Here is a 22,342-nt window from a genome sequence, read left to right as displayed (position 1 = left end):
CTTACTCAAATTAGCCAATGACAGCTACATTACCTGTCACTATTTATAAGCTGTATAATAACTGTGCAATGCTGGAAACTTGGCTAGTATACTGTAATTATAAAATAAAAATATGCCTTCAAATTTAGAATGCAACAGAAAATTGAAAGCTCTGCAAATTGCAACGCAGGCTATATGATCACAAGTGAATTGCAAGCAATAGGTATCAGCTGATAGAAATATTTCCAGCTTCCCGATGTATATCTATTTAGAGATCTATGACAAGTTAGAGCTAAGTTATATCAGATTTATTGCACCCAAAAGGTTTAATGTCACTCCGCTCGAAGGAGTGTACAAAATATGACAACATTCCCTTTGCCCATAAAAGAGTTAAATTTAGCATTCCAAAATTCTGATGAGCTATTTGAGAAATACAACGTCACCCTCAATAAAATGCCACTGCAGGAGAGGCGTTGAAACATAGAGCGCCATGGCATTAAAATAGAGGTTTTAAAGCGTGTGTCTATCACTATGTTTCCATGACGAGCACGAAGCTCATCATGTAAATTTGGAGTTGTCTGCAAGTTGCGTTACCATGCGAATTAAGTGTTTCTATGGACATTTGAATGATGCGGATTGACTTCTGCGCCTTGTTAAAAAGGTAAGGAAGTGTACGCTATCAGTTAATAATTAGCGATGCAGCTAGCGACTCACGTGTCAGCGATGCCAACACGTGAAACTCCATCGACAAAGGACGACGGAAGTATTGAAAATATTTAAAATTGAATAGCTGGCGCGATATTTTAATGCGCATCATTCGCAAGTTCTGTTTTCATCATTCGCAAGCGTAATGAATTCAATAAAGTTTTGCGAATCGCAAAATTCGCTTAGCTTGCGGATTCATACCATTTCCATGATGCAGTTAATTTGCGGACTGGCTCAAATTTGCAAATCATATGCATCCATGAAAACATAATGTATACTGAAAGTTGGCAGAAAACCAGGAACTGTTTTCTATGTAATATATTTAGTACAAAAAGCTGTCAACTTCTACTACAACAATCAACTTACAAAATGCTAGTAGTACTAAATGATTGCTTTTTTAGGGCACGGCAACCATGGATGGCTAGCGAAGACTTTGAAGCCTACCTACGCTAAATATCCTCGATTTGTATTTAAGAACCACAGTTCACTAACCATTTTGTTATAAATCTCTGGTGCAAAAAATCCATATGGAAACTTCAAAAACTGGTATCAGCAAAAAGGCGTCGCGAAAGTTGTAAAAAATCGCTTTTTCTGTCAAGCTCATGTGAGTAAGACAACTTCAAAAAAATATAATGGAAGGTAAAGTTTTCTCTCTTGATGAACTGGTTCTTTTTAGTAGCATCAAAACAAGCTCACAGATACCTGCATAGCTTGAACACATGGATGATAGGGTAGACCTAATCCATTGAATTTCTAAATTTGGCAAATTTAGATTTGATTTTGCATACTGTTAAATTTTCTGAGTTTAAAGAAACAGTCTTTAGGACTTGCACAACCGGTTTGCAGTCCTTTTAGCTTATGCGATCACTCTTTTTCAATATAACAGCTGGAACAGTTCTCCCCAAACTATTCTGCATCAGCGTGCCTTACATCCTCACATGTATGAAAGTTGCCTTTGACCAATAGTTCTTTTAAAGTTGATAGGAACCTACCAGATAACTCATCCTCATGCTTTATGTAACTGTAGAACTCACAGTGACCTCCTCTTTCACTTTCAGAGTAAAGTGATTCTGGTATGCAGCCAGATCTGATTCAATGTTTTTCTTGTCAATGTCCGACAGTTCAAATGTCCAAAAAAATATTTTGTTATACAAACAATACATAAACAAATATTATCAGCAAATTGGCAGTTCATAAGCTCTCCTCTGTTTTATTTTTTCAGTCATAATACTGTAGCTAAAGTTATTAAGGATCTACAATGGTATTAGACCTCATATTTCAGTTGTATTTTATTGATTGAACACACAGAAATACCTTAACATTTGGTTACCATGTCAACCGATTAAACATTGCCATGAAGCATAAAATGCGGTACGTGTGCCATTTTACCAAATACTGCAGAGTAATACCTATTAAGCTAATTTATATCAAGGAGATAGATCAAGGGACTATAGAATATTCCCTTTACTCAATATAAACTTGATAAACTCTCATGGAAACAATTATTTGCGGGCTCTAGCTACTCCGGGTAAGTTTAGATTGTTTCCAAGTGTTGACAAATTTCCTCCGTTAGTTAAACTTTACATGAAGTTGAATTTGTAAACAGTAACTATGGTAATAAGCATTACTTATGCATTAATAACTACTAATAGGCATTACTTATGCATTAATAATTACTAATAGGCATTACTTATACATTAATAATTACTAACAAGCATTACTTATGCATTAATAATTACTAATATGCATTACTTATGCATCAATAATTACTAACAGGCATTTCTTATGAGTTTGAATTCTATAAAATGGCCATATATGGTATGCCACAGTTTTAAAGATAGAAACAAAAGTTTCACAGCTTTTCTCAAAGTGTGGAAAAAGCAATTATTAAGCATGGAAGACATGTACATATTGCACATTGCATAGTACTTAATATTATACATTCTTTTTATTTTTAGTAGAAAAGCATCATGAATACAACAAATGAAGTGGAACTATTGGATTGTGATCTTCAAGTAGGAGAATGCGTAGTATATATGCTATAGCACTCATTCTCATGGCTATTATATTGCATGACAGTTATTTAGTTTATCATTTTAGGTTTACCCTGATTACAGTTGTTACACGTTAAAGTCTTTTGGTAAATGATTGTTGTTATCTGATTTTACAATGTTGCTGTATTTTGTAAAATTTTCTCCTTGACATTGTTATTATTGGTAATCATGTTTTTATAAGCCCATAGATAACACAATTTTTTACAGGAAATCGCTCGGAAAGTCAAATATGGGTTGAGCTCATTATCTGTTGTGGTTCTTCTGATGGCTTTCTCCTGCATTTTACTGCTCAGGAGGTTTCAGCTATCCCATGAAGTAAGTTACGGGGTTGACACTTTAATTTATTATGGAAGGAAGTCATATTAAAAATTAATAAATAGATGTTTGTTTATATATATGATTTAGTTTATATCAACAGTTATAATTTATATAAGTTTAAAATGATGACATATCTTTATTTCGATGTACAACTGTAACATATCATTATTTTATTATGAGGTGAATGCCCGGCATTGCACGGATATAAGCTACACATTCGTTCAAGATTTAAAACAGCTTATAAATGATGGTGGGTAATGTAGTTGCGATTGGCTAAGTTTTTTTACCCGATGAGTTTGAGTATCTTAAGCTAGTAACAAAAGCTAGTCTAGGCTAAATCTTCACTATAATAAGAGCCGCATCCATTCATCTGAAGTAAGCATTAAAAAATGGCATTTTACTGGAACCGGCTCCATACATTTGGCAGATGCTCAGATTGGAAGCCACTTTGCCACGGTTGGGAATAGTCGTTCTTATAATCGTTACGCATCATGATCTCTCAGGCAATCATGGTCTTTAAGCATGCTAGTGGTAATCAATAATATTTTTGCAAGTGCAAGCCTTTGGGAAAGTCTGGGCACGTATTTTACTTTTGCGCCCATAAAAATGGCAGGTGTAATAAGTATGTTCACAATTATTCTATAGTATGGTAAGGTTGTCGTGTGGTGCTATGGTTAGTGCGCATCTTTGCAAAACTGGTGTTTCTGAGTTCAACTTCAGTACAAAGCATTTTTGGTTTGTGCATATTTTATTGCTATAACTAGACATACGACAGATGACAGACAAACGCCAGACAAACACTTAAGTTCATATATATAGACTATTACTGAAAGAATTATTGTTACAGAAAGTTTCAAAGTTATTCGTCAATATTTACTAGGAAGCAAAAGTTACTAGTTATGAATTTTTATACTATATTTTAATCTGTATGTTCTTGTTTTTTATTTGCTTCTAATTGTACAGTGGAAACTTGGCAATGTTGCTATTCATTTGACTAGCTTTGGACTTTTGTATTGATTACATGTACTTGCATTAGTTTTAAGATTTCATGCTGGTGTTGTGGTTGAAAGCTAAGGTTCCAAATCAATAAAGTTTATTACAACCACATGCATAAATAACTTCGTAATCTTTCTAAAGTTCTATGCCCTAGCATTTATTATTTTAGCGGATACTATGCAACCTCCTTCTGGCAACTTTTGGATACACAATAACATTTCTATCTGTAAGTATCTAAAAACTGTAATGCCATAAACTGCTCATCCCTAAAGTACAGTTCGAAGATTGTTTCTTGCTTAAAAAGGTTATTGGTGATGATGCATCAGTTTCTAAAGAGTTATACTTCTTCTCTTTGTTTAGTCACATTGTCAAACATGTTTATAAATCTATTAATATTAAATTAAATCGATCAACTTAGATGATGCCTGATTTGATATGACTAAATTCGAAAAGCGATGTAAAAATGTAGTATTGTGTATGATTAGTGCTGCACGATAACACGATATAATTCGATATGATGATATATTTCAGTGGATGATTTTATATTTGGTCAGTTTTCAAGTCGATTTGAATATCGAAGCCGATATTTTATCGAAATATCGGCTGATTTTATTTTGCAAACATTGAGTTGTCTATTTTCTTTATTGTAACGAGGTGACAACTCCTGTTTTTCAACCGATATTAACCAATATCCTCTCATATTGTTCATGTTAAAGCCTAACACTATATTTATCGAAAGAAGACAACTCCAATGTTTGATATTTTTTGATATTCGATATATTTTGAGACCAAATAATCGAATGTACATGCAAAGATATCGTGCAGCACTATGTATGATCTGTATATAGTATTGCGAGAGTTGCTTTGGGCGCAATGTCACAACAGGCTGTATAATTTGTGCTCTCTCCGCTGTTCTTTTAAAGTTTGAAAACATTCAGTAAAGCAATGACTGATAAATCAAAAGGGAGGGAAAAATCATGTTTTGATACTAATAAAAAAGGGCAGATAGATGAATTAGACAGTCAGACTTCTGAAGAAGAAACAAGTAAAATAATAAAATCCAGTCGGCTTTCATATGTCTTGTCTAGGATCATATGTTTGCACAAAAAATAGATCACACCAAAAGGACTAAAACTACCTACAAAATTCTGGGTAAGCTTGAAAACCCATAAAGAATAATATGTTGCACTGCTGCCATTCATGAGGTTGAGCTTGGTTTTATGATTTACTTATCATTCCACTATAAAGTGGAGTCGATCAAGAAGAATATAGACCATTCTGGTCTCGTTGTTCACTCCAATATTCCAACATTGTATAATCTGAAGTTTTACAACACTACGAGTAAAATACTTGTGAACAAGCTTACAAATCTTGACATCTTTTCCCACTATGAACAGATATTAACCACCTTTACATACGATCAAGAGAAGCTCTTAATGAGCAAAAAAACAAAGTTCATTGGTGAACTTTCAAAGTTGTCTTCATCCAATTCTTCATCATGTATTCAATCAGCGCCCCCCACCTGTGTCTGTCTACAATTAATCATGAAGCCTCAACAAGTGCTTCATACACTACTTTGAAAAAGGCCACAAAAACATATAAGAGCTGCTTGAAATTGACTACTACAGTAGAATTCCTAATCTACAGAGTTGTTGAGTTGGAAGCAAAAATTGACAAGTTACAATCAACATCTACTTCCACAAAGAATCTTAAGGCTGAGTTCATCAACTGTTCATTATGGTCATCAAACCAGTTTGATAACAAACTACTAGTTATGCAAAAATCATTGCCTGATGAGCTCAAGGAACTTGAAAGTTCTTATACTGAAACAACAAAAATGAATCTTCAGTGTTTCCGGGGTGTTTGACCTTAGAAATGTCTAAGGTCAAACACCCTGGAAACTATCAACAAATGCCACAATGTGTTTAAACCCAAAAAGTAAATCATGCAACAAGCTAAATATGGTTTCAACTTCAAATATTACCATAATGGATGTTGATCAACAGGTTCAAGTCACAGCTGTCAAACAATCAGTTCAACGTAAACAACAGCAAAGTGCTTTTGTTGGAAACAACAACATTGGGGTTTCAATTCTACCAAACTTTTCTTTACATAGATAATTTAACCAAGACACGGTACGGAAAGCTATTAACAGTCAGTGCGGGCCAACGATCATTGAACCCGTAACTAGTTACAACTTCAAGTCAGACAATCCTAGGATTATGATTTAGTCCCAATCACTAAACATCGCTAAAGGAGTTACGCATTGCTGGAAATCTGATCCGTTTGATGTTTGATGTTTGATGTTGTCATGCAGACTGTTCATTGATCCGGATTCTCTTAAAAAATGTTGTTATTGCTAAGAGTGTGCCACTCGATGTAGATGACAATAAAATTAATCAAGGTATCAAAGATATTGACCCTAATGCCTTTATCTAAAGATTGTTCAAAGATGGTAAAATATTGAGGTCCTTGAAGGTTAAGCTTTCTTCATCCCTATTTTACCAAAATGCCATCTCACATGGCATAAGTATACCATCAGTATACCCTCTCTAAAGGATTTTCCATTGCCCGTTTGAATATTAGAGGATTATTTTCTGAAATGAATCAAGTTAAGTATTTGGTTTTCAAGTATAAATTTAAAGTTACCGGTATTTATTTTTTGAGACATTTTTTGAAGCTGACATGGTGATGATTACTTTAAAATTTCCGATTACGATATCATAAGAAATGATAGGAACTATACCCAGGATAGTGGCTTGTTATGCTATATTCACCGCTTCATTAATTTCAAGTGTTTAGAATTTGCAATTAATGAAATAGATGCTGAAAGCCTTTCCATTAAAGTCATTCCAGTCTTTTCGCGACCTTAAATAGTGTCTTTTGTTTATAGGCTTTTAAATTCAAGAGTAGATTAATAGAATTTTTTTTAGACTTACTGAAAGAGTGTCACAGCAACACTAAAAAAAATTTGATATTGAGTGATTTCAATGTCAACTTGTTGAACAAAAAAGAGAGCTCTAGTTGGAAAGCAAAATATGTAATTCTTCGTTTTTAAAACATCTGATTGGTGAACCAACAAAAGTACCTGCAAACGTTTCAACATTATTTGATCATGTGTACAATAATTTCTCCTATCACGCTAAATCTTTTGAAGTAGGCTACTTAAATTGTCTATGAGTGATCATAATTTGTTATTTGTTCTAAGAAATATTGGTGGCACACATAACTCATTTCTCCGGAAACTCATCTATTGGTATTACTCCAGATTTGTACCTGACAATATTTCAAATGAGTTTTCCTCCATCAGATGGAATGATATTCTGATTGAAAATAACACTAATGACAAGATTAGTCTATTTATTCAAAAGTTTTCTTTAGCTGTCAATAAGTTGGCACCTCTTAAACTAGAAAAGTCAATCAGAATTTTTACCTATCTGGTTTGACAGAGAGGTACAGCAAAAGATAAAGTGGAGAAAAAGCTGAAAAACTGAAAAACTGGACTGCTTACAAAAACATTTTGCCACTAGTTTTATTAAAAGGAAAAAGAAACATATTGTATTGACAAAATTTTCAAACAGTCAAGGCTTGGGGATGCGCGTGAACCTTGGCAAACTTTGAATGTGAAAGATAAAAAACCTCAAAACTGTGGCACTTGTTTGGCAGCTTCAGAATGAAACTTGCATTTTGTGTCTGATGCAAGTAAACTTTCAAGCTAAGTTTTACTGTCAGCTAATTCTTATTTGTCTTGTCAAAACACTGATTTGAAAAGCACATTTAAAGAGTTTTTAAAACTTATTTCTCGTGATATGGTAAAATGCATCAGTAACATACCCAATTTAAAAGCAACAGGCTTAGGCAATATTTCTGTGAAAATGTTAAAAGCAACTCTTTCATTCATTGTACCTATTATTGCTGATGCGTTTAACAGAACATTGATTGATAGCTGTTTTCCTTCAACATGGAAGCATGGATGGGTTACTCTTTAGTTCAAAGGAAGAGATAATAAGACCCATCAAATTTCAGCCCTATCTCACCACTCCCTATTTCATAGTTTTGAAAGTACCTAAATATCCACATCTACTCTTATTTGCCCAAAAATGATATTTTACATCCTTATCAGTGTGGTTTCAAAAACAGTCACTCATGCCCTGATGCTGTTCATAAACTAATCTCAGACCGTATAGACATTAAAACAAGAGATAAAAAGATTTCCTTAATGCTTTGGAATTTTAGCAAAGCTTTTGACTGTGCCAATCACAAAATATCATTTCATAAGCTAAAATTTGCTGGTTTTAAAAGTAATTCCTTGCAAATACTTCAAGCGTATTTTTACAAAAGGTTGTCATGAATGACAAAAAATATTTGACGCAAGAAATAGATGTTGGTGTTCCACAGGGTCTCTTATTGCTCCAGTACTATTTTTAACAGTATAAACAAAATAAGTCTGAGAAGATTATTTATATATATAAATAATCTTCTCAGATTTATTCCAAAAAGCTTTGCATACGCCTATGGTACTGTAAACCAGGGTGTTTAATAGGCTGAAGGTCGAGAAAAATGAGCTCAAAAAACGCGATTTTATCACAAGCTAGCGTTGTTATCACGCTTTTTTGAGCTCATTTTTCTCAGCGTTCAGCCTATTAAACATCCTGTAACAGGCTACGAGCAATGTTAAATAGCTTATCTACATTTCATAAAAAACCGAGATTATTTTGAAGGCTGAAATTAGATAAGAATGGGTTTTAAGACACCCATCTCTATCATTCTAAATCAGACTAAATATCCCCAACTTCCGTTCCTAAAAAACTAGCATACATCACATATTTATGGGCGAAGCTCGTTGTGTCGATCGTGTTGTTTTCGACACTTATATTGAAGCGCTGTAAAAATGCCTTCATGGCTGAAAGTTAGTGGACCAATCTTTACTTTGAGTACAAAATCGGAAGCAGCATGTCTAATTTGCTTAGAAAGAATGATGAAAGCTGTACGTGACAGTTATGGTTTAAGTTTAACAGTCAATCTATCACTTGTAGATTGCCTAGGATTTGCTAGGATTTGTTTTGACTGACCGACTTTCTTGGAGTAATCATCTTGACACTATTTGTAACAAGATCAATAAGTCATTGACTCTGCTTCAGTGTGCAGATCATACATAAACTCAAAATCTGCCATTGTATTTTATTATCAATTTATCTTTTGCCATATTATCTATGGTATACACATTTATTATAATCTAGATCCAAGATATGTCACAAATGAGCTATTTTTGTTGCAAAAAGAGCATTTCGACTAATTGCAAATCTACATCATATTGCAGCATATCTTAATCCAACGAATGATCCTTCCAAATCTTTGCATCTTATGACTTTACCTATGGTAAATGTTGACTTTACTTCAATTACTAGTTTAAAGATCTTTCATGGCTTGTGTCTTCATTTTCTACATGACATTTACAGGTTTTCAATTTATTTCAACTTACGTGATATGAGCAAATTGCATACAACCACTAACAATTGTTTTGAAAATATCATTGCTAGCTGTTTTAACAATCTTCCACATAATAACCATTCTCTTAGCAAAAAAAGCATTTGTAACACTTTGTCAAACCATTTGTTCAATTTTAGTAGCTCACTGTTGCCTTTTTTCTTTTTTGGTTAATTATTGTTGTATAGCATAATTTGAAAAACATTTCTATTTGAGAAGCTATCGCAAATAGAGTAATAAATATGCTGGTATATATATATTACTATATATATATCTAACTTAAATGAATTTTACTTACTAAGCACATACTTGAAGGGAGTTTTAGTATATATTTTACAAAATTTCAAACTTTTAACTAAATTTCTATCGCTTATCTGTTTGCGAATCCATTTTTACCATAATGAATAACGCTGAACTGAGATAGCGAGCAATTCATATTTCTTATCGGCGTTGTGGGAGGTATTTTGGTGAATAGCATATTAAAATTTTAGCGATTTCATTGTAATCAGTACAACAATCGCCAAATTTTAATTCTGAGAAAATTTTTTGTTGATATCGTATGGCGAAAAACAAATTCGCCCCAGTGTGGCCAGGATGAAAAAACATTGTGTTTCATAGAGGAAGGCTCAAGGGAGCAATGTATCAATTAGTACACCATTTAGCATGTGCAGTTGGGAAAAGGGTATACGATAGACGCTCCTATAACGTAAATTCCAGATATCATAACGTCAAAGAATTATGTGAATTTTTTTCTTCGTACTGCGTAAAAAATTTCAAATAACGTAAAGTGTCAAACTGGGCGAGTTAGTTTGTCTCGCCACACTTGCGAACATGCATATAGCATTATATTTATTATATATAACTTTTGTGACATTCTAGTTTGTCAGAATAGATCGTCAAAGAAGCATAAAGTAGGATAGCTGCGCAATTGTTTATAAATACTTAGAGACGATCGATTGGTGCAGGTGTTACATCGTCGGTCTACCAAACTGAATGGCACAAGTTGGAGTATTGTCGAAAGTTATATTTTATCCTAACCTTGACCCCTGGGTACAGATGGACGACAAACAGGTAGTGTAGAACAGTTTTTCATAGTAAAAAGATTCTGTTATTTTGCCTTACTGTATACGTACAAAATATTTGTTATTAGTTTTACTTTGCAGAATAGACTTTGTTGTTTAAAAAAATAGGCAATTCGTTGTGAATAAACGTCGAAAATGTGCAGTTCCATCAACTTGTTGTAAAATTACCGCAACATCGGTTTATAAAATCAGGATATTGATCATATTAAGGAGAAAAGTTGCCAATGCAAACCAATAATACTGCAGTTACGGTACAGTCTACAAATTAAAATAGTTAAGTAAGGTTTTTCTTTTTTTGCATGGCCAAAGGGGCGAGTTTGGAAAGATCTTGGAACGGATTAGGCAGTTTACATGTATTTTACTGTTCTTATATTGTAAATGTACTATAGAGTAAACGTTTCTAGAATGAATTCTTCACATGATAATGAATAATAATCTGAATTGGTCTACTCATATATCTAACATACTAAAGGACCTTCGTCCAGCGGTTGGACTTTTCTATAGGTTATCAAAGTACTTCCCACGAGAAATAATGATTACATTATATAACTCCTTAATGAATTCTAAACTGATTCACTGCCTCGAATCTTGGGGCAACTCACCTGACATATTTTTAAATAAAATTAAAGTCTTTCAGAAAAAGCTAGTGCGAATTATATGTCATAAACCCTTTGACTATATATCAAAAGAATTGTTTACTCAAACTAATATTTTACCAATAGATAAGTTATATACGTTAAAGCTGCTGCTAAGGGGTCATACTGTATTTCATTCATCTGGGAATGGGAGATCACCACACTCTTATAGCACTCGTCACTCTCTTCTAAATCTTCATATTCCCTTATTTACATCTAGTGCTGGGCAAAAAACTATTCAATATCAAACAACCCATTATTGGAATAACCTACCTGAAAGATTGAAGAAAATTGTAAACAAATTTGACTTTGAAAAACAAGTAAAATGCTATCTCCTGTCTCTTTGACTGGGATGGGCTGAGGCCTGCCTTTGTTCTGCTGCTGTTGGCTGTTTTTGGGGCTTGCGCGACATTAGCTGGGCTACAGTGCACCTATGGCTCCATCATCATTATCTCGTGCTCAGGTTGAGTGAATTTTGCTATAGTTTTTCATTTTTTCACTAATTTGTATTTAACCTGATATATTTACTAATATGCAGTTTATTTTTCTGTATTGTTTCTGTTGATGAAAATAAACACACACGCGCGCACACACGCACACACATTGTAGGAGTGCTTACAGTATATGGTATGAGCGATAGAATTGAAAGAACCGCATAGCCTTGTGGTTAGACAGCATTTAGAAACTGGTTACTGCAATCTTTGTGAGTTCAAATCCAGCACGAAGCTTTTCATTTTAAGATTTTAATAACTATAGCTGGACAGACAGGTAATGACGATGACAGTCAATGACAGTCGATGACAGTCAATAAACTTTCACATTTATATATCTTATTTATATATTTATCAAGTTTGTCATCTGTCATCATCGGTTTGGATTTCTGTCCACCTATAGTCATTATAATCTTGAATTAAAATCTCACATCCTACTGGATTTGATCTCTTGGTTATTGCAACTGCAGGTTTACAATCCAATTGTCTAACCACCAGACCACAAAGGCTTTTACGACTCAAAGCCCTTACTACATACTTTATACACCCTTTTCCCGATTTCATACACTAAATGACATAATAATTGAAACTCTATGAAACACAATACTTTTTCACATTGTCGCGGACGTCTATTTCCGGTTTTTGTTAGGTTCTATTGCTAAATCGCTAAATTATTAACACTTTTCACGCGGACAGTTGTATTATATTGTATTATATTATTGACATTATATTGTGTTATATTGTATTATATTGCATTATATTGTATTATATTGTATTATATTGTATTATATTGTATTATATTGAGTAGGAACAGCCTCTCCATTTTCTCACCGTTCGGTCAGATAAAGTACCAGACAGAGACACTCCTATATCTCATTTTTACATTTGTACCAGTATCAAGAAGTACCGGTATCGTCGTATTCAAAGTTTTGATGGATAGCTTTTGCTAGAACAGTAACCTTTTTTATACACAAACACTTCTATGCACAAATTGATATTCTTAATTCAGCATATTCAAAATTTTTATTTTTTTTTCAGTTTGTATTAATTGTATCATTACCAAATCATCTTTTGTTGCAATCGTAGCAAAATTAATTTAGCCTAAGGTAGCAGACTTAATTTAGCTATTATTTGCTAATTATTTCACATTTACATTTAAACACTTTTATGGTTGTTTTATTTTGTTTGTTAATTTATTTGAGCTGCACAAAACATTTTTTTCATGATATGAAGTTTGAAAGTTACAGTTGTTTGACAAAGTTTGAAAACCTTCACGGTTGTTTTATTTTTTCTCTTGATTTATTTAAACTGCATAAAACATTTTTCTCATGATATGAAGTTTGAAAGTTAGAATGGTAACTATTGTTATATGTTAACTATAAATAAGTTTTCTGTGCAAAGACTTTTATTAGCCGGCCAACGCCGATCAATCACCTAGTATATATATATGATAATAACAAATAAATATATTCTAAAAAGCCATCACCAAAAATGTTTTTAAATGAAATTGAGATTTTATGTTTGACAAATGTAATTAATCACAGCTAGCTAGATGTAGTGTGAATGTTATTGCTGTTCCTAACAGCATACAATTATTGTCTACTAATCTACCACTGTCTCTTTAAGTCTGCAAGTGAGTCTGACAACATGATTCAGTCAACAGAATATCTCATGTATCATCCTGCTATATATTCCATTTTAGATAGACAAGCGGAGTAATAAGTGTTGATATTTCTTTATTTAGAAAGTTTCAGTTGAAGTGGTTCACTGACAGTTGCTAAATATATTACAGTTTTCTGGAAGACCGGAAGATTCTGGGACACCTTCTTGTCGTGCTCAAGGATTCTTCCTTCAATTTTTCTGTGAGATATCAATCAAAAATATGATAATTTAAATTATTTTGGAGTTTGCTTTTGCATTTTCAAAACTTGCATATATGTTCTAAAAAAATATTTAAAAGTTATTTTTTATACATTTTCCTTTAACAGGTTTTGCTGAAATGATCTGGATTTGCAATCTGACCATCTTTGTTTACTTTATCATGATCAAGGAGAAAAACACTTCAAAACATGAAAAGTAAGTGTAGTTTACTCCCTATTAAAGGCCTTTTTTAATAAGATTTCATGATTTATTTTTGACGTTGGAAAGTGGTAAAAGAAACCTTGCATGTTTGACAAAAAACTATGATTTAGCAGCTGTGATTATACTTACTCAAGCTTTATATTAACTGGATTATGATCTTAATTTATTCAGACTCTACACAGTTTTGGGATGGATACTACCTGCCATAGTCGCGTGCGTACCCCTGTTCACAGACGACTATAAGCTATCGGCTGCATTTTGTTGGATCTCTTCCTCAACCACTGGCAACATCTTTCGCATATTACTGTGAGTCGATAATGTTTTTAAAACCTATTTCCCTTTTGCTTAATTGACAAAATACCATAGAAAATAGTCTGACATAATCCTAGCATCTGTCATTGTTCTATACCTTTAGCTATACATATTCAGTCAAATGCAGACATTTTTAGTAAATTTAACACTTTCAGTACAATCAAATGTCTCTTCAGTTCACCAACTATAAAAGAACTCTCACATGAAATGAATTTTAAAGATATACTTATAAATGCTTTCAGACAACAAGCTCGAAAATCTTGCTTTTCTTGCACAATTAACAAAACAGAGCACTGCGGAACATTAAACCTTGACACAGCCTAACTATGATCTGATTATAATATACGTGTTCAATAAACTTTGTTTTATGTTGTAGATATTTTGCTCCAGCCATAATTGTAGACATTGGAATGGTTGGAACATTTAGCTATGTTATTTGGAAAACTCGGAAAAGGTCAGACAGAAACAGAAGCCTGACAGAAACCAATAGCCAACAGCTAAAAGTAAGGAAGTACTCCCACATGAAAACTATATAGTGAGTTTCCTCTCCACATAGGGTTTCCACAAAACCTAAGTTTAACTTTAAACCAATCCAGATATAAAGAGAGTTGGTTCATTATAACATAGTTTGATACCAATGAGTTTCTTGCAAAACTTTGGTATATTTTGCCTGGAGTAAACATGGTGACAATTGCAATAATAAGTATTTTCAGAGCACTTTAAATTTAATTTCATCAGCTTTATAAGGTTCTCAATGCAAGTTTTCATTTAGTTTATTAAATTGCTCTTCGCCAACATTTATGAAGAGCAGATGCTATAACATTGTTTGTTTTTGACACAATAACAATATACTGAATTTATACTACATATATGCCATGCTTGAAAGCTGAGACAGAGGTACTGACACAAGACATAATAATCTAAGATATTATATGCCATATATTTAGGGTTTAGAATAATCATATATTTCTCAAATAAATTTGGTAGAAATTAACCAGATGATAAATATGTTACAAATTCTTACTGTTTGTAGGAGTATTTTGTTCCATTGGCTGGATATGCGGCTGCCTACCTTCTCCTCACCTTGTCTCTATTTATCACCAGGCTGACCCAAATTTCACAGACCACATTTGGAAATGCGATGCTTCTTTTGGTCATCAATAGTTTGTGGGGTATGTTTTATCTCATACACTTCTATATTGGATGCCTATGATAGGACCTCATTAGACGAAACCACACAAAAGCCGGTAGGTCTTGGATCTTGAATTGCAAACCTACAGTGAACACATCTACACAAATTAAAAATAAAACATTATATGTCAAAGTCAAGTATAATAAATATGCTAGTTTTGTTGTTCAAAATTATCCATACATTGGGAGTCATCCTCTATAATGGCTTGAAAAAGCTTATGTACTTTTACATAAAGTGCTACGGCCTGGTTAAGATTTGAATATTGATTATTAGAAATGGAAATAACAGAGATACTGTCTAAACTCAGTGACCGATAATCTTTTCACCGCTAATGCTGAGCATCTACTGATGTGCTTTTTCTGCAGTTGTTATATCATCCCTTGTATAGCTGTCTTAATTGCTTTAGGAACTATCGTAAGCTGCTTGGTCCTTCTCACCAGTAATCGCTCCAACTTTACGAGAAAGCAGTTTGCTGGAGGGCTGAAGTATTACAAAACTCTACTAAAGAGAATAATAAGCCATGAAGCTTCATCAGGAAGTGGTAAGCGTCTATTTATTTAACAACAAAAATTAATGCCTAAAAACCTTTTTGATCCAAGATTTTTAAAACTTTGTAGTATTTAAGTTGTCAATGTTTCTACAAAAGTCACATCTGCATTAACATGTTTTCCTTTTAGCATTTATTTCAAGCGTTTACAACAATCGTAATAAAATATTTATAATCCAGATATGCTGCAATAAACCTAAAAATGATTTTTGTTTAAATTGCATATCGCTCATTATTTATGATCTAACTCTGATCAAGCCTTAATACTATAATAAATGGTATATCTTTGGTATTAATGTTTTTGTAGCCTGAGCTAACGAATCAATACAAACTAATACACAAAACAACTATTGGTTATTTAGTAAAGATGATGTATCCTTCATGCTGGTTGGTTCAGAAATCAGAGTATCTATAGTTTGCTGTCAAGTGTACTACTAACTTTACAAATATCATCAACAAGAAAGTTTTAGAACTTTTACAAATTTATCAGCTGCAAGCTTTGTATATCAGATTCTTTTGGGGGGCTTAAATTAAGGTTTTTATTTCATTTAGTGTATCCACTTTATTTTGTTGTTCATTGAACAGAACTAAAAAGTGAATAAAAGTTAGGTTACATTTTAAAGTTTATGTTCCTATGAGCTTTGTACAACATAGTTTTGTTTAAACTTTGCAAGTCTTTTGTTGTACTATGTAACAGAGTTTCATATATAAATACACCAGAGTATGAGACATACCTGTAAGTTAATGTATTTTCATGAGTTAAAACAGAAAAACGCAAATATAATTCAACACATGCATATAATTTCTGCATTATATAATGAAGTTTCTATGTTTTTTGCAACTAAGAAATCTTTTGTGATGCAGGGCTTATTGAAGAATACACGCCCGGTACACCATTGGACACACCTGCAAGCACCCTGCCCAGAAACCAGAACAATGATAATTAACACAGTGATCGGCAAAGGGAACATGACACAAAGAAAACTGCCACTATAATTTTGTTCTAACGACACGCACATATTCTATCTAGAATTATTGCAGATGAGGGTTTTATTTCAAAAGTTGTTGATTTAACTAGCTCAAATATTATGATAAAATTATTTAAACTTAACATTTTTGGCAGAAATTCTTTAATCTTCTAATCGCTTCCTTCTAATATTGTGTATAAAAATGAAATACAAACAATATATATATTGCATATATTATATTAAATATATATTACAATATACATGTATATTGCATATACGGCAACTGAAATAAATTTTGTCAAGTCCAGTTGATGTGGACTATTTCTGAAATCCACTGTATTACGGTCAGTAAAACCATAGACATCTTTTTATACTTAAATTGCAACAATGAGAAGTTAATTCCAAATATTATTATGAAACTGTAAACTGCTGGCAAGATACAGCAGGTACCATTGAAGGTAAATTTGACTGCTATATGTATGTTAAAAAATCAATCTTACCGAATCAACAGACTGCATACTTGGATAACTGATTAATACTATTGACCATAGAAATCCACAACATTCAATATAAAGCTTTATTTGTAAAGCTGTCTAAAATAGGAGACAGCAGTGAAGAGATCACACTTAACAAAGTATGTACCAACCAAAATGCTTTCTTTATTTATATTTAGGATATAGCCTAACTGCTGTAGCTTGAGTTCTTCATGTCATCAGATAAAATATGTAAGACCCAAATAGTCAAATACCCAAAAACACAAGTAGATGATCTACTTGGGAACAAAATTATTACCTCGTTGGTAAGCTTTAGCAATAATATACTTCGAGCCAATATTCTATAGAAACTTTTATTTGATTATACAATAACTTATTAATTATTGTAACATTTAATATATTTTGCTTTCAAAAATGTTCAACTTGAATTGAATCATCATATCATGGAACGATAAAACAGGAAATAAGTAATTCAGGTCTTGCCACTGCGAACACTCCTTTAAGGCTTTCGTTAGGAAGTTTAATTTGGTTGTTTTTTGGTCAGAACTTTCCACTCTCATTACAAAGTTAAAGAGGTTTTCAAACTTTCAAAATGATTTTTTTCTTTAGGACAGTCACAACAAATGAGGAAAGTTTAACTCATGAATACCAAGTACAATTATTTTAGAGCACAGCCTCCAGTATATATACACATGTATATATATACTAGCTGCAGCTAGTATATATAACTCTGTAAATAAAACCGAGTGTTAAAGACGTTGTTTCTAAATAATTGCACTCCATGGTGGTAAACTGCAGTGGATTATCGTTCTTGGATGCGTTTGACGTTGGAAAAGAGCTTGAAAAGCATTTGCGGGTCATAGAATGGATATAATTTGTCTTTAAAATGTCACGTTTCTGTAAACAGGAATTCATTAAAAGAGTAGGCCTATGGCACTAAAAGGGTTACATATTGCTTTCGTTCTTTAACTGTACCTCTGTGCTTCAAGAGAAATACAACTTTTAATATGATTTTTTCACGTATCACAGCGATGTTATCGAATGTCTTAATAACTGATAAAAACACCTTTGCTGGTTGAGTGAGCTTTTGCTAATAGAATTGAAATGGCTTTGAAGCCATATATGCGTGGAAAAAGGTGTAAAGCATGTTACCGAGTAGTAGTATGTGTCTTTTGATTTCATTACCTACTTCAGAGGCATTGTTGATAATAAATCTCATTGCGAGAGACTGTGTGTTGTGGACAAACGGAGTAATGGTGAATCATTAATAGTTTTTTACTGCCACAAAATAGAGAAGACAACTCTGATGTGACAAATTCATACAAGTTTGAACGCCATTTCCAAAACTTAATTTGAAGAATTCTTTCTTTGCCATTATTTTTGTCTCTAAAATTTCATAAAGATGAAGATCTATACGCATATATCAAATGAGTAAAGACATGGTTGTTAGTCACTGAGCTACTAAACTTGTTATTCAGTTGGAAAATGTTGAGCAATATTAGTAGTGACCAACCAGCAGTTTTTAGTGGCCAGATTTAGGGTTTGCAACTACAAGGTTATCGGTTCAATCTCAGTCCAAGTCCATCTGATTCATTACCATATAGATAGTTTATCGATTTGTTGTTTGCAAGATCTCTAATGTGGTTTGTTTGCGATTTTTTAGAATGAATCTCACAAGATCTGGCCATTATCCTTGCAACTAATCGTCTAATCGCTATCTAGTCAATCACCACTACTATGGTCAATTTGCCAACCATACACAGGTTCGGCTCAACAGTGAATTCTCCATAACCAATTGAATCGGTATCAATAACTGTGGGACAGGTGAGATCTAGACATATTTCTTGCATTTTTCCATCACTATTCCAAACTTTCCATTTCTGTGTTTTTATTATACATGTTGTAGGCTTACTAATATGTTATCAATATGCTTTAATTCAGCTACATGGAAAGTTTGTTTATTTGTGCCATAAGCCCTTAACGTCGTGACAACCATATCAAATTCGATAAACATACCATATAATATTCAGTACATAAGACCAGTCCTTCTACTGCAATGTCGCCTCGCGCACTGACCAGTGTGTTTTTATGCTACACCTACAAGCTTCCAGCTCGCTGCGCTGGAAGATGTGACCATAGAGCATTTGTGTTTGAATCCCAACAGTGACTTCGTTTCTTTCATGAATTTAAATAGTATTGCTGCGGTGTCTGCACAAAAATACGACGGTAATGTAATTCATGGCACGATTTCTAGTAAAATTCAACTTTAAAAAACCGTTGCAAATCAAAATTACATGATATCACATATAGGAATTTATTTATAAAATAGTGAAATACCAGTAATCCTACTCAATGTGAGCTGATTGGAACACCAGGTCCCCATTATTCACCATTCGAAATGTCATCACTAGGATTCTCTTCTGGAATTACGTGATATGTTTTGAATTTGATGTTGGTTTTTGTAGTATCTGCCTACAAGGCCACACTTCAGTAATCCATTTGACACATCCACTATTGGGCATTCACACCTTTTTCTTGTACATGAATCAGGATTTCTGACAGAAATCTGTCTTGCGGCATTGCTACTCTGTTGAATACCTATTATCCGAGGTAGCGGTTTTGTTCTTGTATTGAGGTGAACCAGTACGTTGGTTAAGTGCTTGTTTTTTGTTCTCTGTGATCTTCACTATAACATGCTACTCTCAGGCTTTTGTTAATTGTAGTATTCCCGACGGCGCCAAAAAAGGCGTCCTTACTAATGGTGTTTTGAATGCCATTTCTTCAGCTACGCATTGCCCGCCTCTGATCCCGATTGAACTATTAGCGAATAAAAGATTTGGGCCATGGAAGAGGTCACGGTATGTACATGTCAAAACCAGGATTTTCGAACCAAACTTCAGATCTCGACTTGTACTCTGGAATTTACGATAGATCTATAGTTACTCTCCCTTTAACTGTGATTTTTGTTATTGAAAGTTGGAAAAATTAGTTTCAAATTTAGAAATGCTGTAGTACAAAACGTAGATTTTTTTGGCAGATTGGAAGCACATTTCAACACTAACTACCTAGCGCATCAGAATTTTAAGCAGAGAAAATATGGAAATCTAAGAGTTGTGTGCACATGTACATAATTAAGAAAGCAACTCTTGAAAGTTTGCATTGTGTTAGATTATGTATAACTTGTGATAAGCATGTTAGGTTGAAAATCGTGCTGCCTTTTACCAAAACGTCAACTTAGAGCTAGTTTTAGCTTCTTTTTCTCTTTTTATGACATGATTTTCAGCTATTTGATTGTGATATAAGATAGGTATGATTGAAGAATTTGACAATATGTAAGAGGCAACAATAGCCGATTGACTATGTATTTTTAAAAGAGCGTACGCGCTAATTCAAACAAGCTTATAAAGGAAATTGAAAAGGCAGGCTGCTCGCATACTTCTAGATCAACTAAAACTTACAAAATCTTATCGTTTAATTTTTCATTAAATATCTGCACGGCGTTTCTTAAAGCTTTGGAACAATCTGCAATAGCATTAGCAGTGCTTCTCATTTACCTGCGTATATAGCTGTTTGCACATATAGCGTCTCATCAGAAAGGTTTACTCCAAGTGAATAACTCGACTAATGCGGAGTTGTTAGCTTACAGTTTGTTATTATTTTTTAATGGATATGTCCAAGTTCGTGTTTTTGGCTACATGAGATTTACTAATTAATTTACCGCATTGCTATTCTACAACAACTTTTTTTTAAATTTCAAATTATTAAAATGATAATTCAGCATAAGAACAATGCGACTAAGACATTAGTTGCTTCTGAAGCAACTTACTATTAGCGCAACCCTAAATATGATATGCTTGTGCATTTTTCATAATATGCCAATATGAAGTTGCAGCCTTATAAAAAGCTCAGTTATGAAGCCATTAAATAAAAAGCTGATTAAGATGATTTTGAAAATATGGTGGTTGTGCACTCTTGTATCCACCTGTGCCTATTATGAGGAATCGCGATTCCAAAAACTTGAATGAGTGGACAATATTACCTTATTATAGAGTGCCCACAAATAGTGAAAAGAAAAGTATTGCTGGTACTATTTCATGTATCTAGCAAGTGACACTGTGATGTGGCAAATCAACCTCGATGTTCATAATTACTTTGTTAACATGTTGTTGCCATATTTAGTTTATACTCATATTTGCTTTGTTTGTATTCTGTACTTTTTAGCAGTTCTCATCTGCTAATATAAATGCTTCTTCACATTTCAGGCCTTAAAGGATTGTACTGTAATCTGAATTGTTGGATGAAAGAACAGCCTTCGCCACCACAATCCAAGGACGAGCTGGAAAAACTTTAGTCTAATGTGGTAAAGCATTTGGTGGACTGTAGCATTATTCACAAATATGATCATAGCTTTGCTTGTTTGTTTCTGTGTATCATTGATATATAGTTTATTCTGGTGTAAAGGTTGTGGTATTTTTCTGCCATGTTTTGATGATGACAATATATATAGAGTTTAGTCATTTTATAGCTATATTTTTATTGTGTTTCATATTATTTTCTGTTATTATATCATGCAACTGTTTGTACCAAAATATACAGCTTCGGAACCATGCCCTAACTATTGAGATGCTCACAAAGAATATTTTAAGAATAATCTAGTAATAGTCTTTGTATATATCTAAGGTGCGATATTTGTTGAATGTCCGTCAGCCTTGAGAAGAGATGTTGTGTGAAGGTTAAGCATGGTACATTATAGAAAAATTAGGTTGCGTCGGAGACGTAATGTTGGTGGAATGTTGTATAGCTTAAGGAAAAAATATTGTCGACGGTTATGCTCGGTACATTGTAGTAACATTGTACGCAATTCATTAGAGGAACATTCTGTGAAACATCAAAATGTTAGAAATTGTCTACACAGTTACACCCCACTAATGTTCTGCACGAAAACGTTCCTGGGATGTTAGCTAATATCTTTGAGGCAACATCATGAAAGGCATGCTTGT

At 33.3% G+C, this 22,342-nt stretch overlaps 1 protein-coding gene and 2 long non-coding RNA genes across 3 annotated transcripts; all 3 read left to right on the top strand.

Moving 5' to 3' along the window:
• The first annotated feature begins 2,641 nt into the window (after positions 1-2,641).
• On the top strand, positions 2,642-4,269 carry LOC137388760 (uncharacterized). Its single transcript, XR_010978022.1, has 3 exons — positions 2,642-2,714; positions 2,946-3,053; positions 4,222-4,269. It is a non-coding gene; the product is annotated as an uncharacterized lncRNA (long non-coding RNA).
• A 9,290-nt stretch (positions 4,270-13,559) lies between these two features.
• LOC137388759 (cyclic AMP receptor 1-like) lies at positions 13,560-16,849 on the top strand. Its single transcript, XM_068075209.1, has 7 exons — positions 13,560-13,609; positions 13,736-13,823; positions 14,001-14,135; positions 14,518-14,644; positions 15,175-15,313; positions 15,740-15,874; positions 16,745-16,849. Exons 2-7 carry the CDS (start codon positions 13,747-13,749, stop codon positions 16,825-16,827), a joined length of 696 nt encoding a protein of 231 aa, XP_067931310.1. The 5' UTR covers positions 13,560-13,609; positions 13,736-13,746; the 3' UTR covers positions 16,828-16,849.
• A 1,597-nt stretch (positions 16,850-18,446) lies between these two features.
• LOC137388686 (uncharacterized) lies at positions 18,447-21,940 on the top strand. Its single transcript, XR_010977993.1, has 3 exons — positions 18,447-19,166; positions 20,066-20,200; positions 21,605-21,940. It is a non-coding gene; the product is annotated as an uncharacterized lncRNA (long non-coding RNA).
• The last annotated feature ends 402 nt before the right edge of the window (positions 21,941-22,342 follow it).

The sequence above is a fragment of the Watersipora subatra genome, chromosome 2 (assembly GCF_963576615.1).
Source record: "Watersipora subatra chromosome 2, tzWatSuba1.1, whole genome shotgun sequence".
Classification (NCBI taxonomy): Eukaryota; Metazoa; Bryozoa; class Gymnolaemata; order Cheilostomatida; family Watersiporidae; genus Watersipora; species Watersipora subatra.
Note: the sequence above shows the minus strand (reverse complement) of the source record. Positions and strands in the feature narration are given on the sequence as shown.

Excerpts from the sequence above, each read along its gene's own strand:
- LOC137388759 (XM_068075209.1), top strand. The coding sequence starts at position 13,747 with ATGATCTGGATTTGCAATCTGACCATCTTTGTTTACTTTATCATGATC. Across the intron at positions 14,645-15,174 it reads CCAATAGCCAACAGCTAAAA|GAGTATTTTGTTCCATTGGC; the intron begins GTAAGGAAGTAC and ends TACTGTTTGTAG. Across the intron at positions 15,875-16,744 it reads TGAAGCTTCATCAGGAAGTG|GGCTTATTGAAGAATACACG; the intron begins GTAAGCGTCTAT and ends TTTGTGATGCAG.